Here is a 19,139-nt window from a genome sequence, read left to right on the forward strand (position 1 = left end):
ATTACAAGCGTGCACCACCACACCCTGCTTAAAACAAAACAAATTTTATGATGAGACTTGGATGCGGTGGCACACACCTGTAATCCCAGTACTTGGGAGGCCAGGGTGGGAGGATTGCAGGTTCAAGGCCAGCCTCAGCAATCTGACAAGGTCCTCAACTATTTAGCAGGACCCTGTTTCAAAATTAAAAATAAACTGGACCTGGTGGTGCATGTCTATAATCTCAGTACTTGGGAGGCCGAAACAGGAGGATCGCAGGTTCAAGGACAGGATGTAGTGAGACTCAGCAACCTAGCTAGACTCTGTTTCAAAAAAAGAAGTCTGAGGGGGCATGTAGGTTGGATGTGAATGTCGCTGGGTTCAACCCCCCCCCAAAAAAAAAAAACATGGTGGGGGCACAGGAGACCTATAATACAATCCCCATCGGCCACTTACGTGCTGTGTGAACCCTGGGCTTTTGCTTCCCCTCTCTGACTCTCACTGCTTTTCCTTGGCTTGTAACCGAAGCAGCCAGAGCATGTACTTGTCCCCTAGAGAGAGCCCAGCGAGGAGAGCCCAGCTGGAGTTCCCGGCTCTGAGACACCCTGAGAAAGTGCTTGGGAGCCAGCGTGGTGGGCACGCTTGTAATCCCAGAATTTGGGAGGCTGAGACAGGAGGATCGCGATTTGAAGACAGCCTCAGCTACTTAGTGAGGCCCTCTGCAACTCAGTGAGACCCTATTTCAAAATAAAGAAAAAATATAGGGCAGGGAGTGTAGCTCGGAGGTCAAATGCCCCTGGGTTCCATCCCCAGACCCGCAAAAAAAAAAAAAAAAAAAAAAAGAACAGCCTCAGGTACTTAGTGAGACCCTTTGCAACTCAGTAAGACCCTGTTTCAAAATAAAGAATAAAAAAACAGGGCTGGGGGTGTATCTCCGAGGTAGAACGCCCGCAAAACATAAATAAAGAAAAATAAAAAATAAAAAAGGAAAGTGCTTGGAACTCTCTAAGCCTCAGTTTTTGCATCTGAAAAAATGGGGCAGTAAGAGCTGTTCATTTATGGGGTTGGCTGTAAAGGTCAAAAGAGACCCTCCATGCGATGTGCTGGTAAAACAGTAAGTGCCCCATAGATGCTCATAAATAATAATGATAGGGAATGGCAGGAAACAGGGGACGCGCGCTCAGGGTTATGGGGGAGGCTCGCTCCTTAGGTTATAATTAGTCGTAGCAGTTCACCCAGGAGCCATGCATTAATTCATCAATGTATTCATTTACCCCACACGGTGTGTGTCCGGCATTGGGTCTGGAGCGATTTTAGACCCAGAAGAGGGTCTCTCCGAAGTTACACCTGCCCTTTGGCTTGGCTGGAGCTGGGGTTCACCTGTTCGGGGGCGTTGAGGCTGGCGAGGTGGGGGCGTCGTGGGGCGGCAGGAGCGCGGCCTTTACCTGGAGCCGCCCCCCCGGGCGCCTGCGCAGTCGGGCTCCGCGCCTGGACTGGGGCCGCCTGGACTGGGGCCGACAGGTGGATGCGCCGCGGGCTGCCCCGCCCCCCGACAGGTGAATCACCGGCGCGCTGGGCGCCCGGAGCCGGAGCCCCGGAGCGGAGCGGGCCGTCCCCAGAGTGGGGCTGCGGGAGGGCCCCTCCCTAGGCACCCAGCCCCCGGCCTCAGAGACGGCCCCCTTGAGGGGTGCCCCATAATGTCACCCTCCCCAAGGATTCCGCCGTCTCCGCCACGAAGTAGGCTCCAAGCCTTGGCCCCGTCGCCGAGCGCTCGTCCCCCCCCCCCCGCTGGCCGGCCCCCTCCGAGTCCGCGCTGCCCCCGCCCCCAGAGCTCAGGCCCAGGGCGGGGCGCGGGCCGGGCTGGAACCGGCCGGACCGGTCGCGGGGACGCGGGGCGCAGAGCGTGGGAACCTGCCCGCGGCGCAGGGAGGGGGCCGGCGGGCGCGCCCTGCCGGGGGCGGGGGGCCGTCCTCAGCGCCCCCTCCCTTCTGGCGGAGGGTCTTCGTCCGGGAGCCTTGGGGTGGGGGCTGAGAGCCGCGTCTTCTCGCCCCCTCCTAGGCACCCGCACCCATGCCGGGCTGTGCCCCGACTTGTTCTCGGGGGGCCGGGGTGGGGGACATTGTGGGTGACGCTAAGGCCTGAATCACCTGCCGAGTTCAGTCTCGGGCGTCTGGGGCCAGCCGGAGGGAGGGGACCCGCGCGAGTATCGGGAGGAGGGGGGCAGGGGGGCGGAGGTGTCGCGGGTGGAGCCGGGCCTCCAAGCCCCTCCCTCAAAATCCTCCCCCCCGGGGTGGGGGGACCTGGAGGTTATTATCTCAAGACCACCACCCCTCCGGGTTCCCACTCCCCTAGCCCTCAGGGCGGCCCGGGTGGGCTTGGGGAGGGGTCTGCAGGCTGATGACCCCCCCCAGCCCTCCTGCACGGGAGGAAGGCTGCTTGAGTCCAGGAGAAAGGACTTGCGGCCAGCTCCCGCGCCTGCGGGACCCCGGGAGAGCCGACATATCCGCGTGGGAGGCATGTGGCTTGGTGTTGGCCTCTGCTGGCGATCTGTCCCGTTGGCGGTTCCTCTGTATATCCGTGGTTTCTGGGTCTGCCTGGGTGTGGCTCTGAAATTGGGTGCTGCACCCGGGAGACTTTAAATTTGCTGTTTCTTTGGCCTGGAATGCCCTTCCCCACACTACCTTCTGGCTGGCTCCCTGCCTTCTGTTTTGAATTTATTTTTTGGTACTGGGGATTGAACCCAGAGCCATCCTACCTCTGACCTACACCCCCAAACCTATTTTATCTCTTTATTTTGAAACAAGGTCCCCCCCCTAAGTTGCTGAGGTTGGCCTCAAACCTGCGGTCCCTCCCGTTTCAGCCTCCCGGGTACTGGGATTACAGGCGTGTCAGGCCTGTGCCATTACACTGGCTCTGGCCTTCATTAGTCTGTTCAAATATAATACCCACTTTCTCCTTCCCACCGGTCCACCCACTTAGCCTGTGTAAGAGTTTCCTTAGACTCTTATAACAAATGACCACAAACTGGGTGGCTTCAATCAACAGGAATGTGTTCACTGTAAACCCCAAAGGCCTGGCGTCTGACCTGGAGGTGTTCGCCGGGCTATGCTCCCTGCAGCAGCCGGGTGGAGAATCCAGCCTGCTTCCTCTGCTCTTGTATCTGCCTTTGTCTGGGAATGACAACCACCACCACCACCACCACCACCACCACCACCACCACCACCACCACCTCTTCCTCCTCCTCCTCCTCCTCCTCCTCCTCCTCTTTCTTCTTTTTTGGTCTGGAGATGGAACTCAGGTGCATTCGACCGCCAAGCTACACCCCCTGCCCTCTTTTTTATTTTTTATTTTGAAACAGGGTCTCACTGAGTTGCAGAGGGCCTCACTAAGTAGTTGAGGCTGTCCACGAATAGCAATCCTCCTGAATGCTGGGATGACAAGCGTGCACCACCACGCCCAGCTTGTGAATGACCTTTTCCTCTTCCCAAAGCTCTAGCCCCTCTCTCTCTCTCTCTCTCTCTCTCTCTCTCTCTCTCTCTCTCTCTCTCATTCTCTCTTTCTCTCTTTCTCTTTTTGGTGGTACTGGGGATGGAACCCAGGGGACTTCTACCTCTGGACTACACTCCCAGACCTATTTTATATTTTTATTTGGAAACAGGGTCTCTTAAGCCAGCTGAGGCTGGCTTCGAACCTACGGGATCCTCCTGTCTCAGCCTCCCAAGCGCGGGGATTACAAGCGTGCGCCACCACGCCCGGCTTAGCCTTTCTCTTAATAAAGACACTTGTCACTGGCTTGAGGGCTGCTGCGTGATCCAGTATGATCTCATCTTGACATCTTCCCACAATTACATCTGCAAGACCCCTCTGCTTCTCTTTCTTCCTTTATCTCTCTCTTTCTCTTGGGGGTTATTGAATTCAGGAGCATTCTACCCCAGAGCTACACCCCAGCCCTTTTATTTATTTGACTTTCAAACAGGGTGTGGCTAAGTTTCCCAGGCTGGCCTTAGACCTGCTATCTTCCTGCCTCAGCCTCCCAAGTACTGGGATTACAGGCATGTGCCCCCCACTTTCAACAAAGACACAAAGACTCTTTTTCTTCCACGCCCCCCCCCCCCACCGATGTTATTTATTTGGAAACAAGGTCTCACTAGGGTGCTGGGAGCCTCGCTAAGTTGCTGAGCCTGGCTTTGGGCCTGTTGACAGCCTCTTGCCTCCCAAAGACTGAAGTTGCAACCATGCGCCGCCACTCTTGCTGACCTTTTTTCTTTCTTTTTCTTTTTTGTGATACTCAAGATGGAACCCAGGGCCATTCTACCTCCGAGCTCCACCCCCAGCCCTATTTTCTTTTCTTTTTTCTTAATTTCTTTTTTAAAATTTATTTTTATTGGTGCAATGTAATCAATCATACATCACATTGGAATACAAGACTTGAGAGGATATACAAGCACACATCATCCCATTAGCCCTCATCCACTCCCCATCCCATTCCCTCCCCCTCCCTCCATCCCATGCTTGTTTGGTGATTAACTTTGATACATTTGTTTATACGCCTCCTGCGTTTTAAAGAGGCTCCATCCTCCCCTATTCCATACCCTCTGATTGGTCACCTTAGTTGCTTCACTAAAGGGCCCTTTCTATAGTTCGACCACTTCCTGTTGCCCCTTTCCTCCTAGTTATTGCTGATTAGGGAAGCATCTGGTTTTAATTTTCTGCGATATTTCTCTGTGCATGCCGCGTTGCAAGTACCGATCCCACTCTTGACGGCCCCAGTAGTGGCCTGGCTACCCAGTGGACTGATCCAGACCTCGCTGGTTCAAGCAGAGGCCTTGTCTCATGGGAGGCCCCGATTCTGACCTCACTGGCCCCCACACCGTCCTCACCCCTCGATTGGCTCCGATCCCGGCGTCATTGGCCTCAGCACCGGCCTAGCCTCAAGGCAGGCTCTGATCCCAGCCTCGCTGGCCCCGGTACCAGCCTAACCCCTCGGCAGGCTCCGAACCCGGCCTGGGAGGCCCCAGTAGCAGCCTTGCCTCAAGGCAGGCTCCGATGCTGGCCGCTGGCCCTGTCACCGGCCTACCCCTCAGCAGGCTCCAATCCTGGCCTCGGAGGCCCCAGCACTAGCCTTGCCTCACGGCAGGCTCCGATTCCAACCTTCCCAGCCCTATTTTCTACTCTTTATTTTGAAACAGGGTCTCACTGAGTTGCGGAGGGCCTCGCTAAGTAGCTGAGGCTGCCTGCCAACCGCCATCCTCCTGTTTCAGCCTCCTGAATGCTGGGATTACAAGTGTGCGCCACTACAGCCGGCTATGGTGCCCCCTTTTCTAAGTCAGGTTCTGGTCAGTGGTTCTGGGGACATGGATAGTCCTTGGGGGCCGCTCTCAGCTTCCTGCGCCCTCGCGGCCCTCGCAGTGCATACTGTCCGTTCGTTGCCGGCGTGCTGTGTATTAATTCGCTCCTTGTCTGTGCTCTCTTTGCCTGACCTGGCTGTGAGGATCAGGAAGGTAAGAAGCACATCTGCCCTGTTTGCTGCTGTTCTTCTGTTACTTGGCACATAGTAGGTACTCAGTAAATGCTCATTGCAAGGATGAATGGGCGTGTGTGTTTGCTGGCCTGTGTTTCCCCTGCTCTGTGTGTCTGGCAACATCCTGCCCTGAACTGCCTCCGTCACATGGTCTCTGCCCACAGGTGCCCGCCGGGGTGGGTGGGTGAGCGTTGCCAGTTGGAAGACCCCTGCCACTCGGGCCCCTGCGCCGGCCGTGGCGTGTGCCAGAGCTCCGTGGTGGCAGGCACCGCCCGGTTCTCTTGCCGGTGTCCCCGTGGCTTCCGAGGTGAGAGGTGGGGTCTGGAGGGGAACCCACGGGAGGCAGGGCACGGTCAACCCCAGGCTCATCCTCTCCTGGTCCCTGCAGGCCCGGACTGCTCCCTGCCGGACCCCTGCCTCAGCAGCCCCTGCGCCCACGGCGCACCCTGCTCGGTGGGGTCCGACGGCCGCTTCCTCTGCTCCTGCCCGCCCGGCTACCAGGGCCGCAGCTGCCGAGCTGATGTGGACGAGTGCCGGCTGGGCGGGCCCTGCCGCCACGGAGCCACCTGCCTTAACACGCCAGGCTCGTTCCGCTGCCAGTGCCCGGGCGGCTACGCGGGGCCCCTGTGTGAGAGCCCCACGGCCCCCTGCGCGCCTTCGCCCTGCCGCAACGGGGGAACGTGCAGGCAGAGCGGCGACCTCGCCTACGACTGCGCCTGCCTCCCGGGTGAGTGAGCCAGGCGCAGGGCAGGCCGCGGCGGTGCAGGGGCTGGAGGCCGGCCTCTGGGTGACCGCGGGCCTCCTCGCCGTCCCAGGCTTCGAGGGCCAGAACTGCGAGGTGAATGTGGACGACTGCCCGGGACACCGATGTCTAAACGGGGGGACGTGTGTGGATGGCGTCAACACCTACAACTGCCAGTGCCCACCGGAGTGGACAGGTGGGCATGGACGGGCAGCGGACTGGCGACCTGGGGAGGCTGGACCCATGCCCGGTGGCAAAGACGGGTCCATCTGTGTGTCCCAGGCCAATTCTGCACAGAGGACGTGGACGAGTGCCAGCTGCAGCCCAATGCCTGCCACAACGGAGGCACCTGCTTCAACACGCTGGGCGGCCACAGCTGCGTGTGTGTCAATGGCTGGACGGGCGAGAGCTGCAGCCAAAACATCGACGACTGTGCCACAGCCGTGTGCTTCCACGGAGCCACCTGCCACGACCGCGTGGCCTCCTTCTTCTGTGCCTGCCCTATGGGCAAGACTGGTAAGTGGCCAGTAGGGAGCCATTGATGGTTCTGGAGTGGGTGAGGGCAGACCCTGCTTTGAGCTGGGAATGGCGGCACGTGCCTATAATCCCAGTGCTTGGGAGGCCGAGATAGAAGGATTGCAGGTTCAAGGACAGCCTCAGCAACATAGCGAGACTCTCTTCAACCCAGCTGGACCCTGTTTAAAAAAAAAACAACAACAAAAAATAGAAAGGTCTGCTGGGTCTGGTGGCACACACTTGTAATCCCCGCGCTTGGGAGGCTGAGACAGGAGGATTGCACGGGTTCGAAGCCAGCCTCAGCTACTTAGTGAGGCTTTCAGCAACTTACTGAGACCCTGTTTCCAAATAAAAAAATATTTTAAAAAAGGTCTGGGAGTATAGCCCAGAGGTAGAAAGCCTCTGGGTTCCACCCCCAGTACCACCAAAAATAAAATAGAAAGGTCTGGGAGTAAGCTGGACATGGTGACGCACGCTTGTAATCCCGGCTTTTGGGAGGAAGGGCTGGGAGTGTAAGTGGGAGGTAGAGTGTCCCTGGGTTCAATTCCCAGTACCAAAAAAAAAAAAGCTTACAAGTTATTCAAGTGGCCTGGGGTAGGGGTGGGGAGGTTGACAGCTGGACAATTGTTGAATCTAGGTGGGGCCTATATGAATAACCAACTTTTTTTTTTCTGTTTGAGCATTTTCATAATAAATGGATTAAAAGGAAAAAAAGCTACTAGCTGGGCGTGGTGGCACACACTTTTAGTCCTGGTAGTTGGGAGGCTGAAACAGGAGGATTCGGGTTTGCAGCCAGCCTCAGCTACTTAGAGAGGCCCTCTGCAACTTAGTGAGACCCTGTTTCCAAATAAAGAATAAAAAAATTGGCTGGGGGTGTAGCTCAGCAGTAGAATGCCTCTGGGTTCAATCCCAGCACAACGAAACAAAAACAAACAAACAAACAAAAAAAACAAAAAAAGGAAAAGAGAAAAATAGCTACTAAGCGGGGTAAGTGGTACAGGCCTTTAATCCTGATAGTTGGGAGTCTGAAATAGGATCAAAAGTGTGAGTCCAACCTGAGACAGATTTAAAAAAACAAGGGGGGGGGGTTTCGGATAGGGCTCAGAGGTGGAGCTGAAGCAAGGCTGAGGCTCCTGGCTCAGGCGCCAGCACACACCCCAGTCCCCGACATGCAAGGGAGGATCAGCCCCTGCCCTCTGCCTCCTTTACCTCAGGCCTCCTGTGTCACTTGGACGACGCCTGTGTCAGCAACCCTTGTCACGAGGATGCTATCTGCGACACGAACCCAGTGAACGGCCGGGCCATCTGTACCTGCCCACCTGGCTTCACCGGAGGGGCCTGCGACCAAGATGTGGATGAATGCTCCATCGGTGAGGGGGGCCACCTTCTGAGAAAGAGATGAGCCGGGGAGAGGCGGGGCCTCCGAGGCCACGCCCACACCGGCTGTGACCCCTCCCACAGGCGCCAACCCCTGCGAACACCTGGGCCGGTGCGTGAACACGCAGGGCTCCTTCCTGTGCCAGTGTGGTCGCGGCTACACCGGGCCACGCTGCGAGACCGACGTCAACGAGTGTCTGTCTGGGCCCTGCCGCAACCAGGCCACGTGCCTGGACCGCATTGGCCAGTTCACCTGTATCTGTATGGCAGGTGCGTGGTGGGCGTGGCTGGGGGCCCTGAAGGATGGTAGAGGCTACAGCAGCCTAGAGGAGGCAACTGGGTTTAAAGTGAGATCCCAGCCGGGGCTGGCGGTGCACGCTTGTAATCCCAGTATGTAGGAGGTTAAGACAGGAGGATCGCAGGTTCAAAGCCAGCATCAGCAACTAGTGAGACCCTGTTTCAAAATAAATAAAACTGGAGCCCAACGTGGTGGCGCACGCTTGTAATCCCCGCGCTTGGGAGGCTGAGACAGGAGGATCGCACGGGTTCGAAGCCAGCCTCAGCTACTTAGTGAGGCTCTCAGCAACCTAGTGAGACCCTGTTTCTAAATAAAATATAAAAAAGGTCTGGGAGTATAGCCTGGAGGTAGAAAGCCTCTGGGTTCCACTCCCAGTACCACAAAAAAAAAAAAAATTAAAAATTAAAAAAAAATCAAGAATGAAATATAGGGATGGGGACGTAGCTTGGAGGTAGAATGCCCCTGGGTTCTATCCCCAGTACCACACACACACACACACAAAATAAATAAAATTGAGATCCTGGGCAAGTACTTCTCATGCGCAAAGCCCTGAGTTTTATCCTCAGAATCCCCCCCCCTCAAATAATATATGTTTAATGCCGGGCGTGGTGGCGCACGCTTATAATCCCTGCGCTTGGGAGGCGGAGACAGGAGGATCGCGCAGGTTCGAAGCCAGCCGCTCGCGCTGGCTTAGGAGACCCTGTTTCCAAATAAAAATGTAAAAATAGGTCTGGGAGTGTAGCCCAGAGGTAGAAGGGCTTCCAGGAACCCCAGTACCACACACACACACACACACACTATATATATATATATATATATATATATATATATATATATATATATATATATATATCTTAGTGATGGAACCTGGGAGGCAGTGGGCAGGGCTGGAGCAGAATCTTGCTCTAACTGGGCGCGCTGGCGCTGGTGTGGGTCCAGGGGAGTCCCTGGAGCCTCGATGGGCTGGGAGAGCAGTCCAGTTCATATTTCGGGGAGGGCAGTGTGGGTGGAGGGGCAAGTCACTGCCCTGGTGTCAGTGTGAAGCCTGTTCCTGTACCGCCTTCACACCAGAGGGGGCCCCACTCCCCTAACCCTCTCTCCTGCCCCCAGGCTTCACAGGTACCTACTGCGAGGTGGACATCAACGAGTGTCAGAGTAGTCCCTGTGTCAACGGCGGAGTCTGCAAGGATCGGGTCAACGGCTTCAGCTGTGCCTGCCCGTCGGGTGAGGATTTCAGGACCGAGAGTCTGAGAAAGACGGGTTCTCGCTGGGGCAGAAGCTCCAGTGTGGGAACCTAGAAGACAAAATTAGCAAATAACTTAGAATAGAAGCCACACGTCTGGAAAACACTGAAATGCCAGGTACATGCCTATAAACCCAGCGACTGAGGAGGCCAAGGCAGGAGGATTACAACTGGGAGCCCGACCTGGGCAAATGAGCGAGGCCCGGTCTCAAAATAAGAAGTGAGCCAGGTGTGGTGGCATACACTTATAATCCCAGTACTCGGGGGGCCAAGACGGGAGGATTGTGAATTCACGACCAGCCTCAGCAACTTAATGAGGTCCTTATGACTTAGTGAGACCTTAAGTAAAAAATAAAGCCAGGGGCGTGGTGGGCACGCTTGTCATCCCAGCATTCGGGAGGCTGAGACTGGAGGACCGCGGTTTGCAGGCAGCCTCAGCTACTTTGTGAGGCCCTCTGCAACTCAGCGAGACCCTGTTTCAAAATAAAGACTAAAGAATAGGGCAGGGGGTGTAGCTTGGAGGTAGAATGCCCCTGGGTTCAATCCTCAGTACTGTAAAACAAGATGAAACACAACAAAACATCGAAATTAATTTAAGATAAAGTCAGTGGGGGTTCCCCGTGCCAACAAGGTAGTGATGGTGAGGGGTGGCTGCCCTGATGCTCTGGGGGGCTCCTCTCACCCCACTCCCCACCCCAGGCTTCAGCGGGTCCACATGCCAGATGGATGTGGACGAATGCGCTAGCACGCCCTGCAGGAACGGAGCCAAGTGCGTGGACCAGCCGGACGGCTACGAGTGTCGCTGCACAGAGGGTGAGGAGGATGCTGGGAGACTGTGGAGCAGGGCTGGTGGGGAGGGAGCTCGGGGTGGGGCTTCAGCCAGGCTAGGACAGAGCCCAGGAGCAGCTAATGATGGATGTAGGCTGAGGTCACCAGGGTGGGGCCAAGGGTCTTGTGGAGTACCCGGTGCATGTAAAGGGCAGGTTCAGTCTCCTCTTCCCAGCCTGTGTGGTGGCGCAGGTCTGTAATCTCTGTACTTGGGAGGCTGAGACTGGAGGGTTGTAGGTTTAAAGCTAGCCTTGGCACTTTAGTGAGACTCTGTTTCAAAGTAAAAAGTAGTAAGTCGGGTGTAATGGTGCATGCTTATAATCTCAGCATTTGGGAGGCTGAGACAGGAGGATACGGTTTTGCAGATAGCCTCAGCTACTTAGGCCCTTTGCACTCAGTGAGACCCTGTTTCCGGATAAAGAATAAAAAATAGGACTGGGGTGTAGCTTGGAGGTAGAATGCCCCTGAGTCTCATCCCCAGTACCAAAAAAAAAAAAAAAAAAAAAAAAAAAGAAAAAGAAAAAGAAAAAGAAAGAAAAGAAAAGAAAAAGAAAGAAAGGAGAGAAATTGAGAAGAAAGAAAGAAAAAAAAAGAAAGAAAAAAATAAGCTGGGGGTGGTGGTGCATGCCTACAACCCAAGTACCTGGGAGCCTAAGACAGGAGGAGCGCAGATTCGAGGCCAGCCTCAGCTACTTAGTGAGGCCCTCTGCAACTCAGCGTGACCCTGTTTCAAAATAAAGAATAAAAAATAGGGCAGGGGGTGTAGCTCAGGGGTCGAATGCCCCTGGGTTCCATCCCCAGACCCGCAATAATAATAATAATAATAATAATAATAATAATAATAATAATAAAGAAATAAAATCAGGCTGGGGGTGTAGCTTTAGGGTTGAATGCCCCTGGTTCAATCAGCAATGCCAAAAATAAGTAAAGAAAAAAATAAAAAGGCCTGGGGATGTAGCTCCGAGGTGGGTGCCTCTGGGTTCAATTCTCGAAGCCCCTTCAAACTCCCCTTCACCTTCTCTAGGAGCCTAAATATTTGAGCCCCCTCTCCAGTCCAGGCTCTGGTGTTGAGATGGGTCTTGGATGGACCCAGGCAACCTAGGGGCGGGGTCTGGGTTGAGCCCGCCTCCTGACAGCGGGTGGGCGGGGCCTGGGTAGAGCGGCGCCAGGATTGGGCGGAGGCCTGGCTGTGGGTGGGCCCAAGGACGTGGGCGGAGTCTGAGCCTGCCCACCCGGCAGGTTTCGAAGGCACGCTGTGCGAACGCAACGTGGACGACTGCTCCCCGGACCCATGCCACCACGGGCGCTGCGTGGACGGCATCGCCAGCTTCTCCTGCGCCTGCGCCCCCGGGTACACGGGCACACGCTGCGAGAGCCAGGTGGACGAGTGCCGCAGCCAGCCCTGCCGCCACGGGGGCAAATGCCTGGATCTGGTGGACAAGTACCTCTGCCGCTGCGCTCCGGGCACCACAGGTGGGGCAGGGTGGGCGCAGGCACCTGGGGGGCGCGGAGGGGCCGGGGGTGGGGCGCGGCGGCGGTGACTGCCCCTGGCCACGCACCCCAGGTGTGAACTGCGAGGTCAACATCGACGACTGCGCCAGCAACCCTTGCACCTTCGGGGTGTGTCGCGACGGAATCAACCGCTACGACTGTGTCTGCCAGCCCGGCTTCACAGGTGGGTGGGCCGGAGACAGGGTTTCTATAGGGTGGGGCTGGAGCTACCCATTTCTGTTGGCTGGGGTCCCGTCCTGTCCAAAGAGATTGTCCGCGCTGTGTCCTGAGGCTTGGCGTGGGGTTGTGATATTGGCTTGTGATTAATCCGGAGGAAAAATGTCCAGACTCAGGGCTGGGGTTGTGTCTATATAGTGACTTGGTAATCTTTGCTGGGAATAAAAGTAACTTCCCTGCGCTTGGGAGGCGGAGACAGGAGGATTGCACAGGTTCGAAGCCAGCCTCAGCTACTTAGTGAGGCTCTCAGCAACTTAGTGAGACCCTGTTTCCAAATAAAAATATAAAATAGGTCTGGGAGTATAGCCCGGAGGTAGAAAGCGCCTGGGTTAGTTCCACCAAAAAAAAAAAAAAAAAAAAAAGTATCCTCAAAGCTGGGCATGGTGGTGCACACCTGTAATCCCAGTACTGGGGAGGCTGAGACAGCAGAATCACAGGACAGCCTCAGTAACTTTGCAAAACTCTCAGCAACCTAGAGAACCCTGTTTCAAAACAAAAAATAATAAGGGCTGGGAGTGTAGCTCGGAGGTAGAACACCCCTAGGTTCAACCCCCAGTACCATACATTAATAATAATAGCTCTGCGTGGTGGCCCACACTTGTAACCTCAGTACTTGAGAGGCTGAGACAGGAGGATTATGGTTTGTTGCCAACCTCAGCTACTTAGTGAGGTCCTTTGCAACTCAGTGAGACACTGTTTCAAAATGAATACAAAAGCCCGGTGTGGTGGCACACACTTGTAATCCCAGCATTCTGGAGGCTGAGACAGGAGGATCACTGCTTGCAAAGGCCCTCCGCAACTCAGTGAGACCCGGTTTCAAAAATAAAGAAGCCGGGCGTGGTGGAACACACTTGTAATCCCCATGCTTGGGAGGCGGAGACAGGAAGATCGTGCTGGTTTGTATCAGCCTCGCTGGCTTAATAGACCCTATTTCCAAATAAATAAATAAAATATAAAATAGGTCTGGGAGTGTAGTCCAGAGGTAGAAGGGCTTCCAGAAACCCCAGTACCACAATAATTAATAATAATAATAATAATAATAATAATAATAATAATAATGATAAATTTTTTAAAATAATAAAAAATAGGGCAGGGTGTGTAGCTCAGAGGTCGAATGCCCCTGGGTTTCATCCCCAGACCCCCCTACACAAAAAAAAGAATAAAAAAATAGGGCTAGGGGTATAGCCTCTGGGTTCCATCCTCAATGCTGCAAAAAAAAAAAAAAAAAAAAAAAAAAAGAATTCAGGGACCAGGGTGATGTGGTACAAGACTGCCCTGGGTCCAGGAGGTATTTTGCGCCTAAGTCCCACACATTGTGAGATTGGGGGGTCCTTGCACAGGGGCACGGCTGTGCTAACTGGGATGAGGCATCTTTCCTGGTGGGTTCCTATGTCCTCGTCCTGGGACGAGTTTGCCTGCATTTTCCCAGGGCCCCTCTGTAATGTGGAGGTCAACGAGTGTGCATCCAGCCCCTGCGGAGAGGGAGGCTCCTGCGTGGACGGGGAGAACGGCTTTCGCTGCCTCTGTCCCCCGGGCTCTCTACCTCCGCTCTGCCTCCCCCCGAGCCATCCCTGTGCCCACGAGCCCTGCAGCCACGGCGTCTGCCACGATGCGCCTGGCGGGTGAGACCCCCCACAACTCCCGACCCCTCTGCTGTCTCCCCGAACCCCCACCCTCGCCACCCCTGACTGCCTCCCCCGCCAGGTTCCGCTGCGTGTGCGAGCCTGGCTGGAGTGGCCCCCGCTGCAGCCAGAGCCTGGCTCGAGATGCCTGTGAGTCCCAGCCCTGCCGGGCCGGCGGAACCTGCACCAGTGACGGGACGGGCTTCCACTGCACCTGCCCACCGGGCGTCCAGGGTGCGTGTCCCCGGCCCCTCCCAGCTCCCTGACACCCTGGTCCTTCTCATTTCTTCTCTATTCTTTTTTCCTTTTGCTCCTCTGAGGAGCTCCCTAGGGAGGTAGTTGCAGGTTCAAGACCAGCCTCAGCAACTTTAGCAAGACCCTATTTCAAAATCAAAAAGCAAATAAGAGCCGGGCGTGGTGGCGCACGCTTGTAATCCCAGCATTCGGGAGGCTGAGACAGGAAGATCGAGGTTTGAGGACAGCCTTGGCTACTTAGTGAGGCCCTCTGCAACTCAGTGAGACCCTGTTTCAAAATAAAGAATAAGGCCGGGTGTGGTGGCGCACGCTTGTAATCCCCGCACTTGGGAGGCGGAGACAGGAGGATCGCGCAGGTTCGAAGCCAGCAGCGCTGGCGTAAGAGACCCTGTTTCAAAAATATAAAATAGGTCTGGGAGTGTAGCCCGGAGGTAGTAGGGCTTCCAGGAACCCCAGAACCACCACAAAAGAAAGAAAGAAAGAATAAAAAATATGGCAGGGGGTGTAGCTCAGAGGTAGAGTGTCCCTGGGTTCCATCCTCAGTACCACCAATAATAATAGTAATAATAGTAAATAATAATAATAATAATAATAATAATAATAATAATAATATAAAATAGGGCTAGGCGAGTAGCGTTAAGGTAGGATGCCCTTGGATTCAATCCCCAGCACCACTTGGACCTGTGTGCACACACACACACACACACACACACACACACACACACACACGAGACACACACACAGTGGGGTTTCCAGGGCGGGATGAGATGGGGACAGGAGTCTCTCAAGACCATCACTCCACTCTGTCTGCCCCTTCCACAGGCCACCAGTGTGAGCTGCCGTCTCCCTGCACCCCGAACCCCTGTGAACATGGGGGGCACTGTGAGTCTGCCCCCGGCCAGCTGCCCATCTGCACCTGCCCGCCAGGCTGGCAAGGTACATCAGCTTCTGCGCCTTCCTCCTCCTCCTCTCCTCCACCCTCTCTGCACCTTGCTGCCCGCGGGGTGATGCTGGGGCCCAGAGGAGGACTTGCCCCAACCCTGCCTCCGAGGGGAGCTTTCTTCCCGGAAGAACAGGCCTGCACATGGACACTCGCAGCCCATATGAGCCGGCTCGGCTGAAGAGCACTGTGGGGTTGGGGGCGCTGGGACCCAGGCTGAGGTTGGGGGACCGCTTCCGGGAGGGCACATCTCAGAGTGGGCATTTGCCACCCATTGAGCCAGGCAAAAGGGCTTTCCAGAATGGCAAAGTTTAGAGGCAAATTGTCGCTGCTTCCCAGCAACTCTGGAAACTGAGGCAGGAGGATGGCAAATTCAAGGCCAGCCTGGGCAACTTAGTGAGACCCTGTCTCAAAATTTAAAAAAAAAGCCGGGCGTGGTGGCGCACGCTTGTAATCCCCGCGCTTGGGAGGCGGAGACAGGAGGATCGCGCAGGTTCGAAGCCAGCCTCCTTGGCTTAAGAGACCCTGTTTCCAAATAAAAATATAAAAAATAGGTGTCTGGGAGTGTAGTCTGGAGATAGAAGGGTTTCCAGGAACCCCAGTGCCACCAAATAAATAAATAAATAAGTAAACAAATAAATAAATAACTAGAAAGGGCTAGGCATGGTGGCATATTCCTGTAATAACAGTACTTGGGAGGCTGAGGCCAGAGCACAGGTTCAAGGACAACCTTGGCAATTTAGCCTCAGCAATTTGATGAGACCCTATTTTGTTTGTTTATTTTTGTAGTACTGGGGTTGGGACCCAGGGGCATTTTACCTCTGAGCTACACCCCCAGCCCTATTTTTTTTTTTTTTTTTTTTTGGTGGTACTGGTGTTCCTGGAAGCCCCTCTACCTCCAGGCTACACTCCCAGATCTATTTTATATTTTTGAAATAGGGTCTCTTACGCCAGCACGGCTGGCTTCGAACTTGTGCGATCCTCCTATCTCCGCCTCCCAAGCGCAGGGATGACAAGCGTGCGCCACCACACCTGGCTCCCAGCCCTATTTTTATTCTTTTAAGAAATTTTTTTTCTTTTTGGTGGTCCTGGGGGTGGAACCTAGGGGCTTTCTACCTCTGGGCTACACTCCCAGACCTATTTTATATTTTATTTGGAAACAGGGTCTCACTAAGTTGCTGAGAGCCTCGCTCAGTAGCTGAGGCTGGCTTCGAACCTGTGCGATCCTCCTGTCTCAGCCTCCCAAGCGCGGGATTACAAGCATGCGCCACTATGCCGGCCTTTTTTTAAATTTATTATTATTTTTTTAATTTTGAAACAGGATCTCACTGAGTTGCTGAGGCTGTCCACAAACAATGATCCTCCTGTCTCAGCCTCCTGAATGCTGGGATTATAAGCGTGAACCACACCTGGCTTTGTTTCTTTTGTTTTTGTGGTAATGGGGATTGAACACAGGAGCATTCTACCTCTGAGAAACATCCCCAGATTCTTCCTTCCTTCCTTCCTTCCTTCCTTCCTTCCTTCCTTCCTCTCTCTCTCTCTCTCTCTCTCTCTCTCTTTCTTTCTTTCTTTCTTTCTTTCTTTCTTTCTTTCTTTCTTTCTTTCTTTCTTTCTTTCTTTCTTCACAGGGTCTCACTAAATTGCAGATGCTGGCCCCAAACCTATGATCCTCCTGTCTCACCCTCCCAAGTACTGGGATTACAAGCGTAAACCACCACGCCCAGCTTCAATTTTGGTTTTTAGAAACAGGCTACTTGGGCCGGGCGTGGTGGCGCACGCTTGTAATACCAGCAACTGGGAGGCTGAGACAGGAGGATTGTGGTTGGTGGACAGCCTCAGCTACTTAGCGAGGTCCTCTGCAACTTAGTAAAATAAAAAATAAAAAATAGGGCAGGGGGTATAGCTCAGAGGTCAAATGCCCCTGGGTTCCATCCCCAGACCTGCAAAAATAAATAAATAAATAAATAAATAAATAAATAAATAAATAAAAGAAACAGGCTACTCACTAAGTTGTAGCGGGCCTCAATAAGTTGCTGAGGCTGGCCATGAACCTACCATCCTTCTGTCTCAGCCTCCCAGTTGCTGGGATTGCAAGTGTGAGACCCTGTTTTAAAAAAGAAAGGGCTGGGGATGTAGCTTGGTGATAGAATGCTATTGTGATCAACCTTCAGTATCAAAATAAAAAAATAAAAAGGGCTGGGGCTAGCTGGGCGTGGTGGCGCAGACTTGTAATCCCAGCATTTGGGAGGCTGAGATAGGAGGATCTCGGTTGCCGACAGCTTCAGCTACTTAGTGAGGCCCTTTGCAATTCAGTGAGACCCGGTTTCAAAACAGAATAAAAAATAGGGCTGGGGGTGTAGCTCGGAGGTAGAATGCCCCTGGGTTCCATCCCCAGTATCTAAAAAAAAGGGCTTGGATATAGAATGCTCTTGGGCTCAATCTCCACTGTCAAAATAAAAAAAACTAACAAATAACCCCAGTACCCAGTAAAAAAAATAAACCCCAAAAGGCCCATCTTGCCTTTATCTGCCTCATCCTGCAGGTTCTTCCTGTGACCCAGGGATCCCCAGACCTACCTGTACCCCCTAACCCTAGGCGTCCCCTCGCTCCCCACCCCAGGCCCACGGTGTCAGCAGGACGTGGACGAGTGTGCCGGCCCCTCACCCTGCGGCCCCCGTGGCTCCTGCACCAACCTGCCGGGGAGTTTTAGCTGTACCTGCCACGGCGGCTACACCAGCATGAGCTGCGAGGAGGACATCCATGCCTGCGACCCCAGTGAGTGCGGGAGCTCTGGGCAGCGTTGCCCTGGGGACACTTCACGTCTCATGGGTCCCCGGCTCTGATCTTACCCCTGTGGGAGCCGGGCTCCAGGAGGGCAGCGACTGGCTCCCGTTCACAGGCCCGAGCTGGTCCTGGAGCACAGGTCCCCTGCACTGCCTCTGGGGGCCAGTGAGTTAGGATCGGGCGTAAAGTATAAGATAAAAGGTTCCCAGGGCCTGCTGCGGGGGTGCACGTCTTCCATTCCGGTGATTCGGCAGGCTGAGGCGGGAAGATTGCAAGTTCAAGGCCAGCCTGGGCAACTGCGCAGACCCTGTCTCAAGAGAAAAATGAAAAGTGCTGGAGCTTAGTTCAGTGACGGAGTACTAAGCTACCAAACCAAGAAACATTTATTTATTTATTTATTTATTTTTGCAGTACTGGGGATGGAACCCAGGGACATTCTACCTCTGAGCTACACCCCCAGCTCTATTTTTTTTTTTTTTTTTTTTGCTTGCAGAACACTCTACCTCCGAGTTACACCCCAGTCCTAATTTTTAAATTATTCTTTATTTTGAAACAAGGTCTCCCTAAGTTGCAGAAGGCCTCACTAAGTAGCTGAGGCTGTCTGCGATCCATGATCCTTCTGTCTCAGCCTCCAGAATGCTGCGATTACAAGCGTGCGTCACCCCACCTGGCCCCAGCCCTATTTTTTTTTCTTTATTTTGAAACGAGTTCTCACTGAATTGGGAAGGGCCTCACTAAGTGGTTGAGGCTGGCCACAACGCGATCCTCCTGTCTCGGCCTCCCAGATGCTGGGATTACAAGCGTGGGCCACCATGCCTGGCCAAGCATGGGGTTTATAATTCTAGTAGTCAAATAGAAAAAGCGAAGAGAGGGGCTAGGAGTAGGGCTCAGAGGAGAGTGCTTACCTAGACTGCCGAGATCCTGGCCTCAGTCTTCAGCAACACACACACACACACACACACACACAGGGTAAAAAGAAATGGGTGATATTAAACTTAATATTTAACCCGGACATGGTGGTATGTACCTATAATCTCAAGACTTGGGAGGCTGAGACAGGAGGATTGCAGGTTTGAGGCCAGCCTCAGCAATTTTGTGAGACCCTCAGCAATTTAGTAAGACCCTATTATGAAATAAAGAATAGAGCCGGGCGTGGTGGCGCACGCTTGTAATCCCCGCGCTTGGGAGGCGGAGACAGGAGGATCGCGCTGGTTCGGAGCCAGCCGTGCTGGCTTAAGAGAACCTGTTTCCAAAAAATAAAACAGTCTAAAATAGGTCTGGGAGTGTAGCCTGGAGGTAGAAGGGC

The 19,139-nt window shown here is 54.2% G+C and overlaps 1 protein-coding gene across 1 annotated transcript in view; it reads left to right on the top strand.

The window, feature by feature from the left end:
• Nucleotides 1-19,139, top strand: part of NOTCH3 (notch receptor 3) — a gene marked incomplete at both ends in the record, with an annotated part of 48,047 nt that overhangs the window by 3,433 nt on the left and 25,475 nt on the right. Inside the window, 14 exons of the mRNA XM_080715704.1 lie at nt 5,665-5,807; nt 5,889-6,227; nt 6,316-6,438; nt 6,525-6,758; nt 7,973-8,128; nt 8,220-8,405; nt 9,544-9,657; nt 10,376-10,489; nt 11,744-11,977; nt 12,069-12,179; nt 13,662-13,854; nt 13,937-14,088; nt 14,932-15,045; nt 17,669-17,824. Of these exons, the coding sequence (XP_080571830.1) occupies nt 5,665-5,807; nt 5,889-6,227; nt 6,316-6,438; nt 6,525-6,758; nt 7,973-8,128; nt 8,220-8,405; nt 9,544-9,657; nt 10,376-10,489; nt 11,744-11,977; nt 12,069-12,179; nt 13,662-13,854; nt 13,937-14,088; nt 14,932-15,045; nt 17,669-17,824 (2,369 nt within the window). The remainder of the gene's footprint in view (nt 1-5,664; nt 5,808-5,888; nt 6,228-6,315; nt 6,439-6,524; nt 6,759-7,972; nt 8,129-8,219; nt 8,406-9,543; nt 9,658-10,375; nt 10,490-11,743; nt 11,978-12,068; nt 12,180-13,661; nt 13,855-13,936; nt 14,089-14,931; nt 15,046-17,668; nt 17,825-19,139) is intronic.

The sequence above is a fragment of the Muscardinus avellanarius genome, assembly GCF_963383645.1.
Source record: "Muscardinus avellanarius genome assembly, chromosome: 18".
In the NCBI taxonomy this organism is placed as follows: Eukaryota; Metazoa; Chordata; class Mammalia; order Rodentia; family Gliridae; genus Muscardinus; species Muscardinus avellanarius.